General features: G+C 48.8%; 14 protein-coding genes across 14 annotated transcripts; 6 read left to right on the forward strand and 8 right to left on the reverse strand.

Moving 5' to 3' along the window:
• Nucleotides 1–2,238: 2,238 nt before the first annotated feature.
• N7511_001964 (class I SAM-dependent methyltransferase) lies at nucleotides 2,239–3,408 on the forward strand (the record flags this gene model as incomplete). Its single annotated transcript, XM_057124389.1, has 1 exon — nucleotides 2,239–3,408. The coding sequence occupies one exon, from the start codon at nucleotides 2,239–2,241 to the stop codon at nucleotides 3,406–3,408; it is 1,170 nt and encodes a 389-aa protein (XP_056986548.1).
• A 474-nt stretch (nucleotides 3,409–3,882) lies between these two features.
• On the reverse strand, nucleotides 3,883–4,246 carry N7511_001965 (electron transfer flavoprotein regulatory factor 1; the record flags this gene model as incomplete). The annotated part of the gene is made up of 2 exons (XM_057124390.1): nucleotides 3,883–3,899; nucleotides 3,982–4,246. The coding sequence occupies 2 exons, from the start codon at nucleotides 4,244–4,246 to the stop codon at nucleotides 3,883–3,885; spliced, it is 282 nt and encodes a 93-aa protein (XP_056986549.1).
• A 345-nt stretch (nucleotides 4,247–4,591) lies between these two features.
• N7511_001966 (thioesterase family protein) lies at nucleotides 4,592–5,759 on the forward strand (the record flags this gene model as incomplete). The annotated part of the gene is made up of 3 exons (XM_057124391.1): nucleotides 4,592–4,904; nucleotides 5,178–5,347; nucleotides 5,406–5,759. 3 exons carry the CDS (start codon nucleotides 4,592–4,594, stop codon nucleotides 5,757–5,759), a joined length of 837 nt encoding a protein of 278 aa, XP_056986550.1.
• Nucleotides 5,760–6,144: 385 nt separating this feature from the next.
• Nucleotides 6,145–6,928, reverse strand: N7511_001967 (uncharacterized protein; the record flags this gene model as incomplete). Its single annotated transcript, XM_057124392.1, has 4 exons — nucleotides 6,145–6,383; nucleotides 6,446–6,686; nucleotides 6,740–6,832; nucleotides 6,887–6,928. The coding sequence occupies 4 exons, from the start codon at nucleotides 6,926–6,928 to the stop codon at nucleotides 6,145–6,147; spliced, it is 615 nt and encodes a 204-aa protein (XP_056986551.1).
• Nucleotides 6,929–7,309: 381 nt separating this feature from the next.
• Nucleotides 7,310–7,750, forward strand: N7511_001968 (uncharacterized protein; the record flags this gene model as incomplete). The annotated part of the gene is made up of 1 exon (XM_057124393.1): nucleotides 7,310–7,750. The coding sequence occupies one exon, from the start codon at nucleotides 7,310–7,312 to the stop codon at nucleotides 7,748–7,750; it is 441 nt and encodes a 146-aa protein (XP_056986552.1).
• A 295-nt stretch (nucleotides 7,751–8,045) lies between these two features.
• N7511_001969 (glyoxalase family protein) lies at nucleotides 8,046–8,498 on the forward strand (the record flags this gene model as incomplete). The annotated part of the gene is made up of 1 exon (XM_057124394.1): nucleotides 8,046–8,498. The coding sequence occupies one exon, from the start codon at nucleotides 8,046–8,048 to the stop codon at nucleotides 8,496–8,498; it is 453 nt and encodes a 150-aa protein (XP_056986553.1).
• Nucleotides 8,499–9,206: 708 nt separating this feature from the next.
• Nucleotides 9,207–9,878, reverse strand: N7511_001970 (uncharacterized protein; the record flags this gene model as incomplete). Its single annotated transcript, XM_057124395.1, has 1 exon — nucleotides 9,207–9,878. The coding sequence occupies one exon, from the start codon at nucleotides 9,876–9,878 to the stop codon at nucleotides 9,207–9,209; it is 672 nt and encodes a 223-aa protein (XP_056986554.1).
• A 568-nt stretch (nucleotides 9,879–10,446) lies between these two features.
• Nucleotides 10,447–10,818, reverse strand: N7511_001971 (uncharacterized protein; the record flags this gene model as incomplete). Its single annotated transcript, XM_057124396.1, has 1 exon — nucleotides 10,447–10,818. One exon carries the CDS (start codon nucleotides 10,816–10,818, stop codon nucleotides 10,447–10,449), a length of 372 nt encoding a protein of 123 aa, XP_056986555.1.
• A 3,457-nt stretch (nucleotides 10,819–14,275) lies between these two features.
• Nucleotides 14,276–17,327, forward strand: N7511_001972 (uncharacterized protein; the record flags this gene model as incomplete). Its single annotated transcript, XM_057124397.1, has 3 exons — nucleotides 14,276–15,027; nucleotides 15,078–15,958; nucleotides 16,021–17,327. The coding sequence occupies 3 exons, from the start codon at nucleotides 14,276–14,278 to the stop codon at nucleotides 17,325–17,327; spliced, it is 2,940 nt and encodes a 979-aa protein (XP_056986556.1).
• A 503-nt stretch (nucleotides 17,328–17,830) lies between these two features.
• N7511_001973 (flavin reductase family protein) lies at nucleotides 17,831–18,757 on the reverse strand (the record flags this gene model as incomplete). Its single annotated transcript, XM_057124398.1, has 2 exons — nucleotides 17,831–18,642; nucleotides 18,703–18,757. The coding sequence occupies 2 exons, from the start codon at nucleotides 18,755–18,757 to the stop codon at nucleotides 17,831–17,833; spliced, it is 867 nt and encodes a 288-aa protein (XP_056986557.1).
• A 127-nt stretch (nucleotides 18,758–18,884) lies between these two features.
• On the forward strand, nucleotides 18,885–19,617 carry N7511_001974 (mitochondrial 54S ribosomal protein bL31m; the record flags this gene model as incomplete). The annotated part of the gene is made up of 2 exons (XM_057124399.1): nucleotides 18,885–18,905; nucleotides 18,967–19,617. The coding sequence occupies 2 exons, from the start codon at nucleotides 18,885–18,887 to the stop codon at nucleotides 19,615–19,617; spliced, it is 672 nt and encodes a 223-aa protein (XP_056986558.1).
• Nucleotides 19,618–20,073: 456 nt separating this feature from the next.
• N7511_001975 (uncharacterized protein) lies at nucleotides 20,074–21,057 on the reverse strand (the record flags this gene model as incomplete). Its single annotated transcript, XM_057124400.1, has 4 exons — nucleotides 20,074–20,441; nucleotides 20,509–20,726; nucleotides 20,775–20,916; nucleotides 20,988–21,057. 4 exons carry the CDS (start codon nucleotides 21,055–21,057, stop codon nucleotides 20,074–20,076), a joined length of 798 nt encoding a protein of 265 aa, XP_056986559.1.
• A 1,019-nt stretch (nucleotides 21,058–22,076) lies between these two features.
• N7511_001976 (sorting nexin 1) lies at nucleotides 22,077–24,099 on the reverse strand (the record flags this gene model as incomplete). The annotated part of the gene is made up of 5 exons (XM_057124401.1): nucleotides 22,077–22,232; nucleotides 22,295–22,897; nucleotides 22,954–23,334; nucleotides 23,401–24,011; nucleotides 24,066–24,099. 5 exons carry the CDS (start codon nucleotides 24,097–24,099, stop codon nucleotides 22,077–22,079), a joined length of 1,785 nt encoding a protein of 594 aa, XP_056986560.1.
• A 424-nt stretch (nucleotides 24,100–24,523) lies between these two features.
• Nucleotides 24,524–25,375, reverse strand: mde1 (methylthioribulose 1-phosphate dehydratase MDE1; the record flags this gene model as incomplete). Its single annotated transcript, XM_057124402.1, has 3 exons — nucleotides 24,524–24,635; nucleotides 24,699–25,174; nucleotides 25,229–25,375. The coding sequence occupies 3 exons, from the start codon at nucleotides 25,373–25,375 to the stop codon at nucleotides 24,524–24,526; spliced, it is 735 nt and encodes a 244-aa protein (XP_056986561.1).
• Between the last annotated feature and the right edge of the window lie 273 nt (nucleotides 25,376–25,648).

The raw sequence follows: 25,648 nt of genomic DNA on the forward strand, positions 1-25,648 counted from the left end.
CTTGGCAGCAGTTGGGAACCGGAGGACCTAAAGGGCGGAGAGTTGGATCGGAAACGTCAAAAGGAGGTGAGATTGAAGAGTTCAAATTGATCAGGAGCCAACAGGTCGAGGGGAGCCCGAGGGCAAAGATTGAGGTCGCAAAGATGGGGCAAATCACACGATTGTCTCTAGGTCGATGAGGACGGGATCTGAGATGACACTGGTGGTCTGCATCGAAGGCGGTCGTCACGTGTCCAGGGTTCACGTGATGCCAAGTCTCTAGCTTGCAGCTTTGCGCCAAGAGATCGCAGTCTTTATGTTCTACACGATACGGAGGGTATGACAGGTGTCTGGAGATATCTGTGTATGGTGAGTGTTGAGTTAGGTCTATGGGAAGATATGCTGCCAGATGTTCACTTCCAGTGCAGGTTCATGTAACTGTCTGAGAAGGGTTGGAACTGCTAAACCTCCCTTGGGTAAAGCATTTGACCCTAGTCATGAACGGAAGGTAGAACTATCAATGTCTCAAAGTTTATATGAATGACAAGGAAACAGTAGAAGACGGTAGGGGGAGAGGGAGAAAATGAAAGAATGAGATCAGGAGAGAACAAGAGGGGAAGAGAAAAAACACCTTAAGATTCAAGCGAGTTCAACGAACATCCGACTTGGTCTCCCAGGCTATTTAGTCTCTTGAGATCGTGTAGTCAAATAAGATAAGACATGCCCTGATTGGAACCATTGATCCGAAATCAAGTAAGCCTGAAGAGCCACATATCCTTCTAACCCCTGGCTCTCGGACTTCTAGTTCCTTGCTTATTTGCTGCATAACTTATACTTCGTACAGCCCCCTAGTCTTTGATACTTAACTTCACGTTCACGTCAACTGCAGACATGAGCATGTATAACCGGTAGGACAGGCCCACCATACATGCATAATCACACAAGGCGACTTTACAACACATGGCAATAGTGATTCGCCCCCTCCCCCTTTGGCCACATTCCCACATTCCTATCGCCATTAATTGCCTCTCCAAATGTCTCAAAATCACACAATCCGACACCTCCACGACCAAAGTACGTGGCAGAGACTATATGGTCTCAATCCACTAGGTGTATCCTGCAGGGGGGTCAGTCGCTTAGTCTCATTTTTATGTACCGAACAAGTGGAAACATCAGGGGGCACAGATCACAACCAGGTCCCAGAACAAGTCCGGAATTTCTCGTATCTTAAGCCGCTGAACCAGGTGTTTGGGACTCGGGTTAGGGCACGGGGCAAGTATCAGATAGAAAGACAGACTACCGTCTCAGGTTTTCTAGTTTTGTTCTAGTTTTTTTTTTAGTGTTTTTTTTTTCTTTCTCATGGCCAGACCCGGTACCTGGCGGGTGGACAATGGACGCTATGGACATGGCGGGCAAGGATCTCCGGCGTTTCTGTATTCAGTTTTACAGCCGTTGGAGTTACCCTGAATGTACTCCGTACTGGAGTGCTATTAGATACGATTGGGTCAATAAACGAGAGGCACCGAGTACATGTACTTTTGTGTGAGACGTATCTCCCCAAAGTAGTGTGTCTGAGGGTCTATAGATCAGTTCACCCCGGTTTCATACGTACGCACGCACCGGGCAGAGAACCCTGCCAACTGTATAGGAGGAACACTGGGCTGAAAATTGGTATGTTGCATGTCCGCAGAAGCAAAGGGGAATAAAGTTTATAGTTCATGATCTATTGAATCAATTGGGGGGTTGCCATATTTTCCAGCATTTCCCTTTCCGGTCATTGCAGCCATGGCTCTGGCGGGACTCATGATGTCAACCATATGTGAAGCGGACATCTTGATACAGTAGTTAAACAGTTACCGGAAGTTATAGGATTGTAGTATTGGAGTACTCCGTACTGTTACCCCATATGACTATACTGACCTTACGTGAAGAGAAACTAGACTTGAGTGGATACAATATGCCACTTTGATCCAGGGGTCGACCTGCTTTCTCTCTTCCCCTTCTCTTCTTCTTCTTCTTTTTACTCGTGAATCTCTTCAAGGGTTCGCGGAATTGGGACGTGGATCAAAATCTCTGCACATCTGCACTCAGGATATTTTCCGAACCCGCTTTACTGCCGTCATTGTGCCGACTCTAATTTTAATTCCTTGAAATTCGGACTTCCCTGCTTGCCATGTCTCGCTGCTCATGAAGCTCCTGTTTCGCGCCGAGAATGCGACCGATCCAGTATAAGGCGACAACGTGAGAGTGATGGACACAATGGCACTCGGTTTCACCACACCAACGGCCTCCGGGACCGACCTGCACTCCAATTTGAGTTCGACACTGGCAGCTTCCTCCTCCTCCCTGAGTTCCCTCACGGACTATGCAACATACCCTCTGGTCCGTCACGGCGACCGCACCTATTTCCGCGACCCGGAGAACACCTACCCTTTGCCCTGCGACCTGCCCGAGATCCACCGCCAGAGCCTGCGCACGTTGATGCTACTGCGCGTCTTAGGCGGCCCGTTTTGCAATCCCCACTTGGCCAATCGCCCGCCCAAACGCATCCTGGAGATCGCATGCGGGTCCGGCTTATGGTCCGGTCTATGCCACGAATACTTCACTCGCCGCGGCCACCCCAACGTCGCCTTTGCGGGAATTGATGTCGTCTCTATTGCGCCCGATCTGCGCAAGCAGGGCATGAATTGGCAGTTCAAACGTCATGACCTACGCCGACCCCGCCTCCCCTTCCCGGACGACTATTTCGATTTCGTGTTTATCAAAGATGCCGGCATGTGTCCCTCCAGCCCGGCGCAATCAGCGTCCGGGTTGAGCGAGCCTCTGCGGGTGTTAAAATCCGGGGGCATTCTGGAAGTCTGGGATTCCGATTGGAGTTTCCGGTCACTGCTCCCTAATCCAGCCCCGGCCCGCAAAACCTCCTCGAAGGAACAGGAGAATGCCGATACGACGGCCACTTACACCTTTTCCTCGGCGACGCCATTCACACGAGCGCAGAATAAATACTTGGTGGACTATAACTCGTGGGTGGAGAAGTCGTTCGACCAGCGCAAGCTGACAGCGCTTCCGTGCGCCACAATCGGCTTATCGTTCAATTCCGAGGTCGACTTGTTGGAAAATGTCGACAGTCGCCGCGTCGCCATCCCACTGGGTGAACTGCGATGGGAGCGCGAGGGCCAAGGCAAGGACTCCAAGGGCCGTCCCCGAAAAGCCTTGACCCCAGAGCAAATCTCCATTCGACGAACGGCGCTTCTCACGACGATCCAGATGATCGAGGGCCTCGAGCCCATGCTCATGGAATCTAGCGGAAAGGGCCGCGATGAATGGGACCGATGGTGGGCCGCGATGACCGCCGACCTCCTGCAAAAAGGTGGACTTGCTAGCGGCGAATGTCTTGAAGTGAGTGCCTGGTGGGGACGCAAAAAATGAAGCCCTCTCGAGTCAATTTGGAGTTCTGGCGAACGAAAATCAAGCAGAGACCATTCTGCACTTCGTATTGATGATACCCCGATTTTATTTTCTGTCTTTCTGGGTTTCTATATCTGAACATTTTGGAGTTGAGCGCCAAAGAAGACCTCAGCTACTTTCATACCGCTTTTTCAGCGTCCGGTACCGCTTCAAATAGTACCTGTTTTTTTTTATCGTGTCAGTTGGTCATCGTTGCAAAAGGTCTAACGAGTTCAAAATTGTGCTTGCATGATGGTATGATGTATAATGAGGAGTGGATGCATGGTGTATCTAGCCAGACTCTGCCGCCATATGCGCAAAATGTATAGAAGAATGACTTGTATGAATAACCCGCATCCGTTGTGTAGTCATTGAATTGTAGATTGGGAACACCGAGGAAGACGATTTATGCGATATGCGGAGAAATAAAGATGGAGTGGGTATAAAGGGATAATCTTACAGTGCTTCAACTTCTGTAAAATGCAGTTAGCAACATGCTATGGCAGTGGAGTCAAGTATTGTCTCGATGGAGATGAGAAACAAGACAAAGCTTACCTTTCTTCACGAACTCCGCTCTCGCGATTCCCTTGCGGATCTGCTCATCGTCCGTAATCTGAGCTTGGCTCGTAAATGCGCGGTGCAATCGATCTCTGAAGTACTGATACCCTAGAGGATATTCACGCCCTAGGAATAAGAGTTCTTTGCTGTTGTTAGCCCGAGGCTCACGAGACCATTCCAACACACTCAACGTCACTCCTGAGTGTGCCGACATACCCTTGTAGACATTTATGACTTGCCGGCGCAGCTCTGGATTGACCATAGCTGCTCCATATATATATAAAATGGGGAGGTAGTTGGTGCTGGGTGTTGAGGAAGTGAGGAGGCGCAGAAAGCTGAAATGCTTCGGGTGTTATCGGTGACGTCGCCCGGAGATACTGCGAGTATGAAGTTGTCGAAAGAGCTTCAAGCCCAAATTCTCTCTACACAATCTGTTTCTTATTCTAAAACAAAACCAGCCAGAATCAATTCTACCCACATCATTAGAATGCCATACTCACACATATAAATGACCTGAATCATCGGGGTTCAGTCCGAACTGGCCCAAGCTCTGGACATAACTCGATCTCCGCCTTGTAGCTTCCTCTTCTCCACACATACACACACCATGTTACGACCAGTCCTTCGAACGCCGCTCGCTGCGCCAACTGTCTCCCTGGTTCCTGCGCCTCGTCTACTGTCGACTACTTCTCCCACACAGGAACCCCGCACCTCGACCTCGGAAAATGCGCCGGCAAAGCCACATCGCATCGACCCGCGATGGCTGACAATGATCAAGCGACGGATCGGAAAGTGCATGATGTTTGGATTGAAAGCAGATCAGATCGATGAGGGAGGGAAAATTCTGCAGCAATTGGCCAAGGATTGGCGTGAATTGATTGCTGGCAGTGAGGGTTTTTTGACCGATCATAAACGGCGTGGTTTGTTCCGGCATAATGTTGTCTGGGGGGAACAGGTATGGATATATTGTCTATACTTGAGATCTAGAGAGTAAATTTGGATTGCTGCTGACTTCTTGTCTTTGGTGGTTCAATAGGACATCATGGTAAGATCCTCTGTCTTCACGTGTCATGCTGCATTGGCTATGCTATATCTGAGAAACAACTGACAGTGGTGGTAGGGTATGTTCTAACTTTAATTCTGGATGGTTTCCAGTACTTGAAGGTCCATGTACTAACCTAACGGGCTCATAGGCCATGTGAACAATGTCACCTACGTTCGATATGCCGAGACAGCTCGAGTAAACTGGACACGAAACATCGGAACTCATATCGATCCCGCAAATAAGAAGGAATGGAATAATCTGGTTGGCTCCACAGGAATTGGACTCATCTTGCGAAGCATCAAGGTGGACTATAAATTTGTACAGCAACTCCGAAGCAAAGCTCTCTTCAATCCTTCGATAGCTAACCATCAAGCAGCCTATGACATCACCGGACAAGATAACCGTCTACCAAAGGCTAGTCCCCGACTCAAACTCATTCCTCGCCAGACAATCTGCATTCCAGCTGCAGGTCTTGATTCTTTCAGAAGCAAAACAGCGTCCCGCTGCCCGTTGCCACGAGGATATCGTGACATATGATTACAAGAAGAACCAGAAGACGCATCATCTCCCTCCTTTTATTAAGGACCAGTTCAAAGTAATCTATGAACTGCAGGAACAGGCCCAGAAGGAATGGCAGCAGCAGATTGTTGAGATTGAGAACCGCGTGCGGACTCTTGAGCTTGAGAGCTGGGACCGCGTGGATGCCGTTGAGGATAATGGGTCTTCTTAACTGAAGCTCCAGTGTCCTGAGGTAGTATTGAATTTGAAAATTACGAGTACCGTACTCGTTTGTATTGAGTTGTCGGCTTTGTACATATTGTCGATATGGCTCGCCGCGGGGTTACTTGGCGAGTGGAATTATGGTCTTGGAGAATGCATCCCAAAACGAAGAAGCATTGCGATAATACAGGCTGGTGATTTAGACCTGACTTTCCATCCGCTCTCAAAAATGAAGATGCTAACAAATTATCGGAACAAGGAAAAACCACGATCGTATGTATTGCAGTCTTTAAGAAGGAAAAATGTCATCAAACATTATTCTATGATCTATATACCACCTAGAAAGCATCCTAAGAAAAACAAAAGACCCATTTTCTAACTTCGTCAGCAAGAAATCAAAACTTGAAACTCCTCGCAATCTCAATCCCTTCAGCTATAGATCCAACACGGGCATCAATAGCATAACCTTCCTTCTCAAGCTTCTTAAGCTCCATACTCAGCCGCTCAACCGGGACCGTAAAACATTCAATAAACTCGTTATCCTCAAGATTGGGCTTCGGATTCTGGTTTTCCGGAAGCGACATGTCAACCTGGATATATACCATGTTGAAATTAGCATTGCAGAACCCAGGATCTAGAGATCAATGTCAGTAAGTATCTAGATCTGGATAATATACGCTCTAGATGTATACCAACCATTATACATGATCCCAGTACATTTCGTAGCAACACCAACAAACCCAGTCTCCTCTCTGAGTTCCCGAACTGCCGTTTGTTCGGCGGTTTCCCCAGCATCTATCAGACCCGCCGGAAGCTCAATGACAACTTGATCAATTGGTGGTCGGTATTGCTTTTCGAGAAGTAGTTCCGAGCCAGTGGATTTATTCAAGAAGGCTACGATGTTGACTCCGTCCACAAGGGAGTCTTTAGGTCTTGTCTGCGTGATTGATCAGAAAACTGATTGTTTGTGAGTTGTTGACATCTCTTTACCTGACGCTCGGCTGACTCCCAGTCCCGTTGTACTCCATTGGGGTCACTGTAATGTGTTTTAACTAAGCGCTTCCAGCGAGCGTCTTTGGAATCCTGGAATTCAGAGCGATAAGCATGATGAGTCAGATGTTGGTCAGCTTTGCTTACCAGGGGTTCCCTCGAGAGAAATTTGGACTGAAGCTGTGGCATATTTGAAATGATCGAATGAACAGTCAGAATTTCCGAGTTGATATCGGATCTTGGTCTCAAGCTTCCAAGGTTGGAATGTTGGAACTGCGGGAACGCGGATGACTAATTTATCACCGAAATCTGGGCAGTTTATACAGCTTGGGGCTTGCAACTGTTGATACTGGCAATTTAGTTAATCTCACTGCTACGCAATCTAGGATTCCAAATGCTCAATCTCGCTTAGTTGCGACTGGGGCAGGCCGATATTGGAGACACGTGAGAGAAACCGCTTGCTTTCACCGCTCATCCTGCGGTCTGTCGACTTCGAACTCTGCGTTGATCTTCTTCTTTCTCACCAATCTCTTTACGAAGCCTGTACAGGGTCCAGCGCAACTGAAAGCCATGGAGAAATCATGTATGGATGTCTTCATGAGCATCAAGCCCGAACATATGAACAACATCGTCTCCCTTACAAAGAACCATGAATATCGCAGTTACCTCCTGCCATCTGATGTGCAACGAATCTGGTTCTACACTACAAAACCAATCCAGCGAATTGAATATGTTGTCTATATTTCACGGGGGAAAGTGCCTGGCCAAGTTCCAGAAGATGGCGGTATCGGAAATGCAGAGTTCAACGCGGGCATGAAGAACTCCAACTACGCATATGAAATCCTCAAGATATGGAAACTGGAGCAGCCTGTAGACTTGGAGCAGGCTATCAAGTTTGGGTTCTTCAAAGGTCCACCGCAAAAGTATACCTGGGTCTCAGAGGGTGTTTTGATGGCTTTCCCCCTGTTTCGGCAGCCTGTACTGTTTGATAGTCCAAACCAGAGGCAATGAAGAAGTGAGGCATGAGCAAAGTAAGAGATCAGATTGACCTTTGACTCCATTTGGAATTGCAAGTCACATGGCTCCCTGGTGTGCCATGGATCGCTGGTGCGGAGACCGAGGGAAATGTCTGATAGCCAAGTAGAGTTCTTCGATGATGATTCATTCTTTGGTCGCCTGATGTCTCAACCCGGTGAGTCCTCCGATAGCTCCAGTTCACCTATTAAGACTTGACTGGGAATTTCTTTTTCTTTCAAGCTTCCGAATTCCCTTAGTTTGACAGTGCAAATATCCCATATCTTTCATAATGTCTGATAATGAAGTCACCGCAGTGGAAGTCTTGACAGAACTAGGAGAAATAATACAAACCATCGCAACCAATCTTCGAGCGAATCGACTCGATCGCACTAAATTTCAAAAACTCCTTCTCGATTACTCCCATCGAGCAACGTCAGATGGCCACCTGATCTACGCATCGAGACAAAACTCGCAAGCGCTCAACCGTGGCCTATTTTTAGCTTATACTCATATGGAGTTTATATCGTGGCTATCACGAAACAACTACACCATTCCAGCAACGTCGGTGAAATGGTACAGCTTAAAGCAGTTCGCCTCCAAATACCGTCTCCCACTTTTCTCCATGTCATCACAAACGGCCGACCTGCAGAGTCAGTTGAAGCACATCGAGAGTACTGCAGAATTGGTTCATGCAGAGCTTCAGGCTCACAATGTAAAGCACTTCCCCCCACGGGAATCATGAGCTGATACTCAATTTTGAAAAGATTTCCATCCCTTCTGGGTGTCTAGCATACGCCAAAGTCCCGGTTGGTGAGCCTATGGAGCCTCCTCCAGAAGGTATGGCATACTCTTCCTATATTCTGGAATTTTCTAAATTTACTGTGATTGTAGCAGCCCATGATCTTTTCCGACGCGGGGCTAAGGTCAAGCAGCACTTACTTGGCCAAAGCCCCAAATAGCCAAGTGCTGTGTTGATTCTGCCACTCTGGAAATTATCAGAGCTCGTTTGCAGGTATTTCACGGCTAGCTTGACCACAATGGAAAGACCGGTCGTTTTCTGTTGGAGAATTCACGGGGAATTAATAACGAATTACTATCAGCATGATCGCGATTGAATGGCTCACACTCAAATCATGAATATTGTGAACCTCTTATTGGACTACATTCAAGCCACTTGACTATTTGGTATCAATATCCAAGGTGTTGTTTTATAAGCCCAATGTAACGACTGGGCATGCTCACCTCTGTCGCCTTTGTTACTTATATTTACAGTATCACTATCATGAATCTTCTTGCACTAATAATTTTGTCCTTCAAAATATTAAAGATAACTAGGTCATATTGGACCAACTTGTCAGATTCTGTTATTTCCGTCACATCTACCGATAATTTCAAGTAATCAACATCAGCTCTAAATCAATGCAAACAATGCTATTACGAACCTTATTTTTCAAATCTCATCCACCTCAAACCGAATATAGAGTTTATGAACATCAGAACTCATAAAAAAAGTAACAATGCTGACGATCTTCTTGGCGCGTTGGCCATATGCACACAGAACAAAGGCAGCAACGACTCTACCAACACCAGTACCTAGAAGAATCTGATATTCCGGTGAAGACGGGTACCAAGTATGCTGTACATCAGACGGATTCGAAAGCCGCTGGGACTTGTAAACATGATTGACAGCCTGCAGGGTATCCCGTTGGTTAATTTCAGCCACGACAACCGACTTGAGAGTGTCCAGAGAAAATGCCCGCTGATAGGCAGCCTTGGTGAGTTCTGACATGAACGGGTCTTCAGACCTGGTAGATCGGAACATTTCGTCAACAATGATCATTCCTTGTCCAACGCGTCCGATCCACCAGATTGCGGGCCCTTCGTTGCGCTGGTTGATCTCGATGGACTGAAATGTGGAATATGGCTCGCTGATCTCAAGAGCATTACGCAGTGCTAATTTGAGAGGTTTCGGCTTTTGCTTGACAAGAAAGTCCTGCTGGTGACTACGCCATGTTAAATCGAGGGTGGATTTGGGGTAGGGGCATTTGGTTTCACCTGAACCTTCAAGCCAGTTCTGGAGTGTCTTTCCCTTTTCTTCCCATGGATGTAAATCTTGCGGCATGGTTATGAGTCAAATGAGATTTCAAGTATGAGTGGAATGTTGCGCGTGGCTTTGTTGCTAGATTTGTAAGTGATTCTGTAGAAGATTGTAAGGATGGAGTGTGGGTTGAGGATATGACTCGTTGGATGCGTCCACTTTATATACTAGATGCCACCGGGAGGACAAGGGCATACAGTAAAAAGAAAACGATAACCGAAGACAATAAGTGAAAGAAGTATCAGCGAGACCTAAGAAAAAGCTTTGTTGAGTTCATTGTTCGCTTTGTCGAGTAAAACATAATGCAAGCAGAACAAAAGTCCTATTTTTGTTCCCGTCAATGAGGGAGTGCAATTTTAAGGCTACATATCGTCTAGCTGGGCGCTAGATATCAATGAACGTTCGATAATATACACATTTGATATGTCAAGAATGAATATACGGAAAAGAGTTATAATTTTCTCTACTTTTTATATAAAGTTATAGTCACAAACACGATATCGAAATACCATCATTGACACTAAGCCATAGCTTCTGAAGACGTGCAAAGTCACCAAAAGCTTGCCAGCTAGTGATATGCTAGTACATAAATCTAGATATTATCGCAGACAATCCACGAGTCTTTCAAGTTGACAACTTTGCCGCCCTTCAGCGAGACCCAAGTTTGACGGGAAGTCAAAATAGCGTGATCACCTTCACCGAAGAGAACACACACAGTATTTTGTTGGAATGCAACAAGCTGGGCGCTGGAAACGTAAATACAGCCATCCTTTGCGACGGATGTATGACCCCAGATGGACTCGACGGAGTGCTTTTGGCCATCGGCAGGGACAGCAGCGTTGGCATTTGCGCCAGATTGGTCGTTGGACAGTTGGACAGTAACTGTTTGACCGGAGTTGGGATCGGCGAGGGCCGCGGTGGAGAGGTAGGAGAGAACGAAGACAGCGAGTCCTGAGACCTTCATTTTGAATGGTATGGTAGAAGATTATTGGGAGATTGTTTGGAGGATGAGTCTGATTGTTGAAACTGATCAGAAATGTAAAGTATCAAGGCCCTTTAAATACTTTGAATCCGCAACACCTTGGTAGTTAGAGCTTGTCATTCAGTTTTCAAGACTGCGAAGATCGTTCCAAGTGCGGATTGATCTGTGTTGGTCCTAGCATAGAACAACAGAACTACCATGGGAGCCATCACCCTGGATCTTGAAAATTCGCCGCATTTGGTAGTTTATCGAAAGTCATGAGCAGGAATACGAGGTTCAATTAACGTCCAATTGGCGTTGCAAATTGACTGGACGGAATGTCGGGATGGAATGTCAATTGGAGCCGGTCGGCTTACTAGATCTGGCCAGATTCTTGGGGTCGACCGCATCACCATCATGAGTGATTGAGGTCTGATTATTTGCCTATTATTTTGCCATGAGATGACAGGCGGATGAATTACCCAGATGCGAGGTTACAGGCTAGTTGACCAGTGCTAGACCCAACTAGGGCTTTGGGCGTTGCGGCTCCTCGGGTGGTGGGTCCCACCAGGGGCCGTTCTAGATCTTCATCATGACATCGACATCTCCAGGGCTTACTTGGCGAGAGCATCATTTACGACTAGAAAGCTTGTATAATATATAAAGGAATGAATGGCAATATTGTGCCGGGATGAAGAACTCAAAAGAAGGGCAAAGTATGCTGGGACTATTCAAGTCTAAGGAAGGAGAGGGAGAAATGTTCCTTAAGATCCACCGCAATGCAACATGAAATTGAATCCTAAAAATAGCCAGAATGTGTTCTAGATGTCTTATGTACCGCTTCCAATGGAGCAGCAGGGAGTCTGAGAGTGATGGCGCCGTCATCAATGTGAACATCCGGCAAGATAAATCTGAGCTCAAGTACACAAGCATAGTCGGCCATTGGCGACAATAGCACAATTATCCGTCAGGGCTCCCAAGACATGAAGAGTAGGTTGAGGCATACAATTCCTGTAAAAAAACCCCAAGTTCTTAAATTTATTACGGGCCTTGCCTATCGTCTTTTTGATCGCCAGCCGTATTTCTTGGCGTTGGAAGGAGTCTTTGCTTCAGCAAGATCTCACATTGAAAGTTACCTCCATTTCACGGTTTGGAGCAGATGACGATTATCAAGGCAACGAAGTATTGTAACCAGTCGATGAAACTCATTAAGCGCGGCAGAGTACCGCAAATATCCCAAAATTCCAGCCAGTATTGGTTTTAGCTTCAGCGTTGATCAATGAGCGACAGGATGTGAATAACATTATACAACCCCGAATGTCCCCATTTCAATATGATTGCAATCGTTGTGCAACACTCCTACTGCCCACACACGGTAGTTTGCTAGGCCCAAGAATGGTGGCCCTGTTGAAAGGTATGAGAGGAACCTCCGAAACCCTATCCGCCTTATCATCTTTGACAACAGAACTGGGACATCGAGCCGCCACTCTCCCGGCAACTATTGACTAGCATACTGTCCGTCACGGAGTCCTTGTCCCGTTGGAGCCATGTGCAGCCATGTGCTGGATCCAACCTGGTCCCGCTTCTCAACGCCCACACTGGATGAAATGGATGGAAGACCAGCATTCTTTTATAATTGATAGAACAGGACACATTAATCGGAACAAACCGCAATGTTCTTCTCTGGTGGGGTCTGAGCAACCTTCATATGTTCCCCCCTCATGGCCTGATCTCAACACCATCGCAGCGATGCCAATGCCTTGTGGCTATGACAATCTTTCGACTACTTCAAATCACTACATGGATCTCGCACCATCGACATTTGCTTTGTCTTCTGCTCTCTGCTAGGAATACAATGACCGATGCTGAATAAGCGGGGTTCTCAATAGTGTGGCGTATCTCTTAGGTGTCCAACGGATCGAAGGGCAATTTCGGGGCAATGCGACAGTCAAACCGAGTTCTACCATCGACCAAGCAAAACCACCTTGGAGATCAGATTGGTTGCACGTGGGCCTCAGGAACCAAATCCAAGCCCCATCAGACTTTATCAGGCCTGAAGACAGGAAGCTTCGTGTGTTTCCGTGTCCGAGAAGATTGCCCTAAATTAGGCATAGGAAGACTTCGGACGCCTTACTGAATTAGGCTCTGAGGGGCCGGATCAAGTAGGAAAAGCGCAATGATCGTCAGGCTAAAAAAAAAAGGGAAAAAAGCCACCTATTCAATTACAAGAAAGTGAAACACATTGAAAAGAACTAGTGACTCGAAAACTAACCCCACGTTCAAGATGAGCAGTTGGGTATGATCGTAGGGCTCACCGCATGCATCAAAATCACCAAGCCATAACTAAGCCTGTGCCGATCTTAACTAACTTTGTGGCGGATCGACGAAACCCTGCCAAGACTGGGTACAAGAGGGGGTTTGTAGTGTCTATCTTGGCTTCTACACCAGGATTGGGTATTGTCTCCTGGGATCTGTGTATTCAATTTGTCTTGAAGGCCCTGCAGAAACTGGCTCTAGATGGTCTCTGTTTGGCGGATCCACAGGCCCATACTCACAGGAAATCGGTGGATCATCCGATATATTGTGCGGAGCCTTCACGATGCACGAGATAGCCGAGCATGTGATGCTCCTGGAAAGAATGTGAACAATTTTGACACATAACAAGCTTGGTGATCTTCCGTCTACACGCACTTTGTCTTGTGTGGCGTGGTCAAGCCTGCAGGTGGCTTCCCCCCTCAATGGAGTCCTCCCTTCTAAATTCTGGGGATTTGTGTCGCACCGCACAATTAGAGGTAAGGATGACCCCGCAGTAAATGGGCTAAACAACGGTCGATCGTCAATCCAGTTACGGAGTACATCTAGTCGGTCTGAGACGGGAACAAATAGGAGCGAAGGACCGGAGTATTGGAAGTTGACCTGGGCCGGGATCACAATTGCGCCAGCCTAGTGGAAGCAACTTAGCCTCCGGTTCGAAGAATGACTGCATTAGGCCGACTCAGCCGAAACCTCCTAACATGTAGCTAGGCAAAGAGGTTGACGTGTAGGTATCCGCATTGCATGACTTGGCAGAGTTTGAAAGCCCTCTGTGGTCAGACATACGAGTACGACATCAGCAGCCAGAAGAATAGAGAACAGAGTAGAAGCCAAAGAAGAAAGACAGGAATGAAGATATCGAAAGGAAGTAAAAGAATATAATACATGGTATTGCAAAAGGTACCGCCTACCCAAAAGGCAACAATGATCGACGGCATATTACCGTACCGTACCAACTCGTTTCTTTCTATTCTCTTTTCCTCTTCCTCCCCTTCACGTCCCGCCGCTCATTCCTTCCCACTTTTCTATATCTCTCACTCTTTACATCAATTTCCTTTTATAATCTCTCAATTTCCCTTTTCTCCTGGTCCCAGTCCTTGGCTTTATCCTGCCAAGCTGACTCGGACCTGGGTTTTGGGCTCCGTCCATGCCACGCTCATCAGCTGCGGCTAGGAAGAACCAGAGCAATCGGCAGGAGAATGGCCTCGTCGGTCCCGGCAAGAAAGTAACCAAACAAAAATCCAGCAGTCAACTCAACGGCAACTCGGGCAACGGCTCTGCTACCGGTCCGGGCGCGTCCGCTCACTTCGATCTATCCTCCGTACGTCTTACAAGCGACACGGCCCTGACCTCTCCGATTGTTGCGGGTAAAGGGGAGACGATCAAGGCGGATGGCAATGTGCATGCGGTGAATGGACACAGCAAGGGTGAGGAGATGGCGTGTGATCAGTCAAATGGTGCTGTGCCCCAGAATGGGGCCGTGGCAGCTCATGGCTCTCGCAATGGAAACTCGAAACGATCCGGATCCAATGCGTCAATTAATCCGCTCCAACTCGCCTCTACCATTCTGAAATCGTGCCCGATGTACGATACAATCGCCATCTTGATTTTTCTGCTTCAACTTCCTCCGATGGTCTTGACTCTGGTTCAGTTCTTATTCGCTTCCTTGACTTTCATGCCTCCCAGCGGCGCTGCGGCCGGTTCTCTGTCGTCAAATTTTGATATCTTTCAGGGTCCGGCCGGAACCCCGTCGCTCGGGACGATGATTGCGATGGATGGTTTCTGTATACTTCTCTGGGGCCTCTTTATGTGGACCTGGGCGCAGAATTTTGCCATCGACCTCGCGCATGTCCAGGTTGCTATCACCTTGGGTGGCGGGGGTCTGGGAAGAACGGCGGGGTCAATGGCCTCTGTGTCGGGATTGTTCTGCTTCTTCATCTTGTTCGCAGCAAAGGCATACAGGATTTTGTCCTGGGTCATCTCGTTTCTACTAAACTTATCAGTCCCGACGCTCTCTCTCAATATTCGCACCTGCTACCCGCCGAGTTCCGACGAACAGAAACACAAACATCCCCTAGTTGGCTCCGCAGCCTTCTTGCTGTACATATTTTGGCACAGGCAGGAACCGCCATGGCTCGACGATCTATGGCCAAGAATAGGTCACCCACCCCATTACGGACGGGAAAACGCGGGGATACAGAAGCTTCCGCGGGGTCCCAGGGCCAAGCCGATTCCGCTCTTGAATCTGCTGCCAGCGTTTCATCTTCTTTTGTTGGACCTGATGGTCAACTGAAGGATGGGAAGGACCGATTTACTTCGGCTAAGAAACGCAGAAGGCAGGCAAATCAAGTTCGGAGTCGGCAGCCATTTTGGGCCGCACTTGCGAGTACAAAGGTTACGGTTATGCGGGAATATGAGCATTCACGGGCTATATCTAAAACGGCACGAAACCTTACTATGACGGAGGAAGACCTCCAGGGTGCTTCTCTCGACGATGGACTAGTATGGATTACGGATGTGGACAGCTCTTCAATCAAATATGCGGCGGGTGAGTTTACCGATGACCCCGCTATATCGGGATCATTTGAAGGAGGCCGCTTGGATGGAGACGTGGAACCATTCTACGTCTGTGTCAACGGTGCACTCTGGGCTACTGCCACTATATACAGGGTTTCGGATGTCAAAGGACCAAACGCGGTTCACTGGCGGGGTGAAATCTCCGGACTTGCTCCGAATTGCGCCTATACATGTGCATTTGTGCGAAGCAATACCGACGAGGAAATATGTGTCATGAGTGTCAAGACGCCTGCAACGACTGACACAGAACAAGGTAAGTTAACGCAGACCGCGTTTTCCATTTACTATTGTTCACGTATCTCATTAAATTAATAGTTATATCCGCGGTATCGACTCCCCCGCAACCGCCATATCGACCATCGTCCCCCACAACCACGCTCAAGAACTCCATTGTCAATGCGGAATCTAAGCTAAACGAAAAACGCTCACGCCTCAAGAAGACAAAGAACGACCACAAAGTTGTCATCTCGAAAATCCGGAAAGAGCTCGACAATTTCAACCAACGCCTTCACAGCGGAACAGACGAGAATCGGCAAAAGCAGCGTTCGTTCCAGCTAGAACGAAACATTCGCCAAACCGAGGAAGCCACCGCGGCTCTGGAAACACAATTAGACAGCATGGAAACTGTCCCAGAGGAGGAGATGGAAGAATGGGACGCACACAAGAAGGACTTTGAGCATGAGTTGGAATTGTTCAACGCTGTCAAGGAGGAGGTAACAGCTGCTCGTGCAACTGGAGCTCAAGATGTGGCCACCCTTGATTTGGAATTGACTCAGGCTATCCAGAAGCGCGAGCGTCTCCAGAGTCGCCGCACTCGGGTGAATGAGCAGTACGAGCGCATCATTTCAGCCAATGCCCAAGGATTGAACGAGAGAGAACGCCGCGCAGCTGAACAGTTTGCCAGGGAACAGGATCAGTCGAAAATGGAAGCCAATTTCCATGAGCAATTCGGGAGCATCAGTCAATCCGTGCAGGATTTCCAGCTGCGCACCAGTCAACTCTGGCAGCAGGCGTCTGCGATTGAACAGTCTATCCAACAGCAACAGCAACAAATGCTCATTGATTCCGGTCCTCTGACACCAGAAGGCAACCTACCCGGTACCAATCCTCTCTCCGAGATCAGCGGAATGCCATTGAACACATCGATATCCACTGCACCCAGCGCCCGGGCTCTGTTGGGTCTGAGCTTTCCTCCTGCGAGGTCCAGTCCACTGCAGATCTCGTCTTCTCCAGTCCATGATTCCGCTTCTCATCCAACAAGCCCGTCTCAGGACATTCCATTCCTTCCACAGTTTCCGAATTCTCCGGCTGGAGTTGGGGGCTCTTATTTCGGCTCAGACATCAATCACCGAGATCGTTCATTCTCCAATCGCTCCACTCGCAGCAGCCAGTACGGCTCTGATTTCTTGGACTTGAACCGCATGCCGCCTCTCCAGCTTGACCTATCTGAGCTACTATCTGACAAGCCGCGGCCTGGCTCTCCAGGGAATGGTTTCCTTCACCAAGGCGCCCGTCCTGTTCTGAGTCCGTTCCAGCGAGCAGCAAGTCGAGGCAGTGGGACTGGTAGTGGTAGCGGTGGCAGTGGAAGTGGAACCGGCAGTCCACACTCTTCGCGCGATTGAACCCCCGCCGCGGGACTTTGATTATGCCGAGTGCCTGCGTTGCATGCATGTTACGTCTTCGGTGTCCGTCTTCTATGGTCTTGGGGTTTACGTTCGTACTTTCATTCTCGTCTGGTTGGATCTTCGCCTTGAGTCAAAGGTTCTCCTCATTGGCATATGCTGTGATGGCTCATATTCTTGAATCATTGTGGTGGAGTGCAAGGATCTCGCAATGAGATCAGGGGATTGGTCCGATTGAAGATGGATGGCAGTTCCGTGCTTAACACCAAAACAACAAAAGTGTTCTATATACTCTTCTGACAAGCCGTAGACGCATTATTACCATCAAAGCATTGTCATCTCGGACTTTCCATTTTACTTCTTGGGATATATCGTCACTAGGCATAGCGTGGGTCTAATTAAGTATGTATGGGACAGACACCCAATTCTCCGATTTATATACAATGGCATGCTCTCGGACACATGCTCTGCAACAGGTTAGAAAATCTATGTATTTTCCCAATTCAAACCTCACTTCCCATCTTCCAAAACTTAGTGTTGGCATAAGTCAGACACAGCCGGTCAGGCGACTGCTCATCCAAGTCCGAAGCAACAGAATCCGAACCCTCAATCGTTCTCACAATAGTGCCGAGCACAATAGAGTGATCATGAACCTCAATCTTACTAGGATGAAGCTCACACTCGAAAACAAAAGGGAAATCAGCACTTTTCTGCTCGAATGCCAGCGCCTCGCCCCTCCGCCTTAGAACAGGAAGTGGTCTCTGGTCTCCTTCAGCCCCAGCATCCAAAGCCACAAACTCAAACTCCCCATGTCCACTCAACATAGCAGCCAGCGTAGTATTCCCCTTGGAAAAGTCCCTCGCTAGTGTTGCTGTGGCAGGACCTGGAGCTAGTAAGTGAACCAGGAACCGGCCCGAGGCAAGCAGGGCATTTAGCGTCTCTGACGGCCGGCGCACATTAAACGATATGACAGGGTGTGGTGTGAGAGTGACAGTACTGAAAGATGAGACTGTCATTCCACGGAAAGAGGAGGTATCAGCCGGACCAGAGGGGTCTGTTGCTGTTATGATGGCGACTGGGTAGGGGACTCGTCGCATGAGGAGACGGACTTGATCGGATATAGAGATGGGTGTTGATTTTTGGGGTTCATTTGTATTTGTGTTGGATTTCTTTAGCTGAGGTGCTGCTGCATTGCTGCTGTGTCGTTTGGCGCATAGTGACCGGGATCGATGCTGGTGATATGATACAAGCGGAGATCTTCGGAGGAGGGACGTCCCTAGGGATCGTGCTGTATAGTTCTTATTGCATAGTGATTCTGATTGGAGCCATTAGTATTCTGGATAGACGCATTGAGGCTGGATTGAGACAGCCTTACCTCCTAAGCTTGTTCGAGTAGCTGCATGGGCTACTTGTGGAAATGCGAGCTTCATCCCGCCTGGAAGTTGCGATTAAACGGCGTTCAGGGGTTCGGTGTACACGATCGGAGCTAACTGACCACTTTAAAGGTATTCCCAGCAAGCCAGCAAAGCAATTCAAGACACCGGACACAGCGACAATATGCAATCGTTTGGCCGAGAAGTGAACATCCGGAAAATAACATCCTGCTTACATAATCCGCGATAATTTCTCCTGCGTATAGCATCAACTTCCAACCTCCGCATCCTCCCCGAACGCATTGCGCACCAGTCAATTCCCGCTCGGCTCAATCCTCCCGTGCAATCCTCCCATCAGTATTCTTTCTATCCTTCTAAAATGGCAATGCACACCTCTCCTCCGCCGCACCGCGGCCACAATAACCAACTCAACAACTACTATCCTCCCAAGACTCCCAACCCAACCCACGGCAACAACCTTCATCTGCTCTCAATGTCGACACGCCACCCTTCTCCGCCGTCCTAAGCGCCCCTACACCTTCACACAATTGATCACTCTCAGCGATGGCAGCACATTCACGCACCGCACGACCTCCCCGGCCCCCATCTACCGCTCCACACGCGACACACGCAACTCGCTCCTGTGGAACCCCTCCAGCAGCAAGCTGATGAATGTCGAAGACGATGAGGCCGGTCGTCTGGCCGCTTTCCGTGCCCGTTTCGGTCGCGGGTACGATGTCAACACGCCCGCTGAGCCGGTCGATCCCAAGGATGCCGCTGCGGTCAAGGAGAAGGAGGCTGCTGCCAAGGCCCAGGCTGATGCTGAGCAGGAGGAAGAAGATAATCTGCTTGATTTGATTAGCTCTTTCGGTCAGAATGAGGCTCCTCCGCCTGAGAAGAAGCCTTTCAAGAAATAGGCTTCTCTGCCAGAAATGGTCGGAGGATGTTGTGATTGATTATTCCCTTCGGTTTGGGGACTGGACTTTCTGTGTCGGGTCTTCTTTGCTGCTTGGGTGGAGTTGGGATTCTTCTCTTGTCTTTTTTATATTTTCTGTTGCATTGATCTTGTACAATATACATTTGTCTGGTATGAGCCTGCTGTATACCAAGAATTCATCTTATTTCTAGTCCATATGACCTATATTTGTTTCTTCTAGATATTCGCGGCTCGATATGCAGCCTTCTGTCTACGCTGCTCGTTCGGCATCATAAATACGTATAGTTTGCCTATGCGTGTCAACACTTGCTATTAAGAACAGCCAACAACGAAAAAATAGATTAATTAGCAGGTTATACGTATATCAAAGCTTTATGCATCAGAAATCAACAGAAATCAGCAGAAAATGGGTATATCGATCAAAGTTTACAAAGCATCAAGACCTCATCTCAGGGACAGCATCAGCCCCAACCTGCGAAGATCCAATCTCATAAACATTTCGCTGCGCAGAGAGTTCTGAGATCTGCTGAGATTGAGCGTTCGACTGGGACACCGACTGCGTCTGCGGTGGCATGTAGACAGGAGACCAGGGTCCGTGGGAATCCGTTGTCTTGTGATATCCAAGGCAGCCCATGAGCCTCCGGCGGAAGATGATCAAGGCCAGAATAGCACCAGCTGCCACACATCCTACGACAATTCCAGCAATTGCGCCGCTGCTAAGACCAGAACTGGAAGAATCAGACGAGCCGGCGCCGTTGGTTGGTGTTGGAGTTGAAGATGTTGTGCCTGAGGAAGCGGAGGTAGCTGGGTCATAGCGAAACAAGATTAGCACGCACGCCCTGAAACTATTCCGATCATGGGGGATCCATACAGAATGAAGTGTGTGTGGTTTTTGTGTTGGTAGTAGTTGTAGCAGAAGTCGATGCAGCCGACGTTGATGTAGTAGTAGCCAGGTATTCCGCCGGCAGTGTTCGATAGAGACTGTTGGCAGCCCAATTGTCCACACATGCATATCTCGTCAAGGCACCTAGACCATCTTGACCGACAGTGTTAAAGATTCGGTAGTAGTCGCACGTCGAGCCGGTCCCACTGGATTCTCGTCAGCCAGTGACCGATCTGGTTCGCAACAAGACATACCAAGCTTGGGTGGAAGAGCCTCTCAGAATACTTGAACCGGCATAGCACCCTGTGGCTAGACGATCTCCGGACGACTCGCTACAGTCACCGATAGTGCCACTCGTCGTGAACGCGCCGTTTGACGTACAGATAATTGGTTCGGCTGTGACATGGAAGTTAGCCAGAAGGTCAGAGATATCTCCTTTTCCGCTATGCCTGAAGTCCGAGACGTACGCGTTGCTGCAATATACCATCCTATAAAATCGGTGCCGGTTGAATAGCTCCCATAGTTGGTGGAAGTCATCCTGATCGAGTTCACAATGTAGGGCTGGATGCAACACAACAGAAGCCAAAGTCGGAGATTTTAGTGCGACAGATTATGAATCTCACAGCAGTTTCCTGTCAGCGGGGGCAAGGCAGAATTACCAGTTATTTTCCACTGGCTTTAAGCCATTTTAGATAACTGGGCTTGGTAGACCTATTAAAAGTGCGAAGCCGCCCTGATACGAGTAAGCACTGCTGAAAGCACGGGCACTTAAAATTAGAGATTGGGGGCCGAAAGTAAGCAAATCTCACTCTCGGAGTGTGTATGGCAATTGTACACGCCTTCGTTAGGACTTGATACGTTCGAAATAAGCCTCAAGCGGTAGTGAATACCCCTGTGGCAAGGATGCAACCGGCATGGCCAATGAAGCGCCCATTCGGTCCTCTCTGTTTGGGGTCCTGGCTTGTTTCAGGTTAGGGTTTTGCAGTAGCGTGACTGTTGGACCTTTCGTCTGCGGTCCGTTGTAGATGTATTACCCTGCACCCTTTCTGCACAATCGCCTTGATGTAAGAAGTCCGGTCACTTTGCATTTGACTGATCCGCTGTATTGTTTCTTTATGGCCTGGTAGCGAAATATAAAAAGTGATTGCTGCAGTTGCAATAAGGTATTCGAGAATAAGTGATGCAGTGGTAAATCGATCTGGTAGAGGGGACTGTCTAGGTTGCTCAACGTGGTTTATCTTGCATCTTCGCAATTGGAAGGCATATATGGTGTTGTCATCTAAAGTGACCTGCCAAATCAAAACAATGCAGCTGACTGAATGAATTATATCTGCTACAATACGCGAACAGTGGTATTCGGATGAAGCGAACATAAAACAAGAAATAAACACAAAGCCCATCAAGCTCGCTGAGGACCATCATCAGTTGCAACATGAAATAAAAACGATAAAAATCAAGAGTTGTTCCGCCAGGAATCCAAGACGAGACTAGGTAACGCGGGGACGAGTTTCGATTTTTTACACAAGCATTCAAATATCGGAAACAGGTGGCTGATATCAAGCGTTATCCTCGGCCATCAGTGGGGTCGATTCTGTGTTCTCCGTTGGGGGAGCTGCGTCGCCTGTTTCGGTCTCGGATTGAGGGACGTAATATGGAAGGCCTTCCTCGCCAGCGTCTAGACGGAGTAGGAAAGTTTCCCATAGTTCAATCAACTGTGAGCCATTAGTGAGCAAGTCGAACTTGAATAATCGCATATTGATGGGAGAGATCTTACCTCTTTCTGGCCCTCGACAGCACTCTCAAGGAAAGTCTCAACGCCAGACTTGAAATCCTCCACCTTCTCTTTCTCAAATCTTTGCAGCTCATTTCGCATGAGACGGCCCATGTCCTCGAAAAGAAGTCGTGTTTGGTGGACCTTGCGCTCGGCGTCTGCGACATCGGCGTTGGCCTGGTTCAAGCGGTCTTGCTGGGTCTTGCCCTGGCGGAGGAGCTTGTCCTGCGTATTCTTGCGCTTCTGTAAATCGGACTCGGCGGCATGCCAGGTGTGGAAGGCCTTTTGCCGTTGTGTGAAGGCCATCTTGACACTGCCAATTAGACGGATGTATTCGTCGATTGTAATCCCCAGCGTCAGAACGTCCTGTTGCGCTTGGCGATCATAGAGTTCTCGAATGCGCAGTTGAAGTTCCGACAAGCCATCCAATGGAGATGAAAGAGCTGGAGATAGCTCAACAGCAGATAAAGCATGTAGTGAGCTAGAAAAGTCACCTGCAGCATCGGCAAGACCCTTTCTTTGCAGGACCACGGTGTCCATTGATTTCATCAATGCCTTCAGTTGATTCTCCAATGCATCCAAGTAGACTTTGCGGTCATGGAACCACTGTACTCATGTTAGCAGGTGCAGTCATTGGAATAAAACCAAAGCAAAGTACTCACATCGTCATGCTCCACGAATTTGCTTCCACCACCGACTGAGATACCAAAAGAGCTCAACATTCCTTTGCTTTGACCAATATCTGGCTCTCGGTTTTCCTTGTTCTTGACATCGACATTAAAAGCTTCACTTTCAAGGAAGATTTTCAGGTCTCCGTCGTGTTGAAGAATGGGATGACCGGCAATCTTGTTGAGCATGCGTTCCAGAGCAGCTCTTCGTGACTCCACAAAGTTTGTATCAAATCTGCCAACGGCTTGCTTCTCAGGTGGAGGGGCAACAACCACTCCCGGGTTATTGCTGTGCATGGAATTATAAAGCCAAAGGAAATCACGGTATCGACGGCTAACAGTAAACTCGGGTTGGCGGTAAGCTTTGGATGATGTCTAATTATGTCAATTGTTGTCAGCATTTATCGCTTCTCGAAAGCACTAATCTCGATGTCCAATTACCTTTGTCCGGACGGCATAAACAATGTGACTGCTCGTCAGATCTCCTACTTTGTGTGGGTCTCCCACATGAATCTCGAAAGTCGGTTTGGCAGCTTGCTCCACGCTCATGCTAGGCTGCGTCTGTCTCTGAGGTCCGTCCGATTCCACCGGTGGCTGTACCGGCGGGGGACCCCGGAAGCCCAGAGCTTCATCTTCGAGATTGGCGGATTGATCTAATCCTGACTCGCTGACTTGAGAGGGCGAAGAGAGCGGGCGCGCACTGCGTCCAGCGAATGGCTCTTTTTGAGGCGGCACGGGGGCCTCCTCCGCGGGTGTCGGGGAAGCCTCGGCTGGGGCTTCACCTAATGGACCGAGAGGATCGATAGAATCATCAACGGATTCGAGTTTTGTGGCTTGCGCACTAATCTTGCGGGTGCCTCGGGGGCCTCGTCGTCCTGGTGTGCGGACAGTGGGGGAGCTGGTTGTTGCGGCGGGTTGTGCGGCTGCTGTAGAATGGACTGCGCTTAATGAGGGGTCACGGAGAGACTGAGGTAGCTGAGAGGGAGGCATACCATCATCCTGGGTATCCTTCTTGGCTGCATCTTGGGTGGGCTTGAACTGTGAGGGCTCATCTGCATGCTAAATCAGACCGCAATCCAAAGAGCTGTGGTATCATGACTGCCTACCGCCCCACGGGGAGTCTCCCGAGTCGAGATCCATTGAAACCGGTAATATGATGGAAGCGCAAAAGGAACGAATTAATAGCCAAAGGAGTGTTCAAAAAACTGGCGTCAATGTTGGATTGAAGTTCCCAATTTGTAGTTGGAGAGGGAGCTGTGGTAGTTGGAGGTGGAGAGGGCGATCCCTTAGTCACTCACGGGATCCCCAGCCCACAAGGTGTCCCGTCCTCTCTGTTGACATCTCACCTTTCCCTATGTTGGCATTGATGACTGTTGACAATGCTGGACTACATATTTACCTGGGTTATACTTCGGCTCGAGGTCAATCTACAGTCCCCACGTTCCTAATGCCCCGGCAATACGTCACATCATATCTATTTGAAGCCTCCTACTGCTGCGCTATACACAGTGTTGCCTCATATCACACATACAGTAAACACGAAGCGTCATTAACATCCGCAGATCTATTTGATCCAGGGAAGACCCAGCTTGTGCATTTCCACAGCAAGCTTGAACAGGTAGTCCAGACTCTCACACTGGGTCTTAGCCTTGGCAACATTGTCTCCCCAGACATAGCTGCAGGAACAGCGCGTTAGCATATTGATCGAAATTCCGCATCTATGAGTGGTTATCACTTACATTCCGTGTCTGCGCACGAGCACGGCATATGTGTCGGGGTATTTGTTCATCGCTGCCTCTAGGCCACTGGTCAAGTCCTCCTCGAATGCGGTGTTCTCAATGATGGGAATGCTGAGAGTGTCGAAGAACCCAAGCATACCCTTTCCTTTGCCACGAGGAATACCCTTGATCTGCTCAATGTTGTTGATCTCGAAGCAAGCGTCGGGGCCCTTCTCGCGCTCCACCAACAGAGTCACCAGGACGGCCCATTGCGAGTGGGTGTGAATGCAGCACCCAGCTCCCTGTTCAAAGGCTGTAAGGAACAGCGGGGTGCAGGCGGAGGGGTTAAGCTTGAGGGGCTTGCGGATATAGTTGCGGTCCGAAGCGGGATACTTCGGGGTGGGCCATTCCAGTACGAAGATGTTGTGCGGCTGGATCAATTCCTTCTGAACTCCAGACGGAGCGATGTAGATGTGGTCGCCCTCACGGATCGAAGCCTACTTTTCAATCAGCGGGGCACCGATGCGCGGGGGGATCGGGTCAAAGCTTACACCACCTCCAGTGCCAGTGACCCATCCCCAGTTGTAAAAGTTGCGGCAAAGAGTGGGGATGAGGTTTGCAGGGTGCTCGGGGTCCTCTGACTGGACCAGGTGGTCGTTGTTGTCGGCCGGCGCAACAGCCTTGTCGGTAGGGCACATGGTGGGCTGGAGGACTACGACGAATTAGCCAAGCTCAGGAATGCAAGGGGAGCAAATTAGGCCCTGCAATGCAATGTGCAACCATTGGCGACCGACAGACTCACCTCAGACTTGGGATGTCTTCTGCTATGGACTGGACTCGCTGCGGAGGGCTGGACGAGGTTTGCGATGAGGTTCCACTCACAAAATTGGGCGGGGAGTCGGGATCTGCGCGCAAATGGGGAACAATTGAATTTGGGAGCCAAACCGAATAGAAGACAAATTCGTTTTATT

The sequence above is a fragment of the Penicillium nucicola genome (assembly GCF_028828085.1).
Source record: "Penicillium nucicola strain IBT 29836 chromosome Unknown utg000002l, whole genome shotgun sequence".
Taxonomy (NCBI): domain Eukaryota; kingdom Fungi; phylum Ascomycota; class Eurotiomycetes; order Eurotiales; family Aspergillaceae; genus Penicillium; species Penicillium nucicola.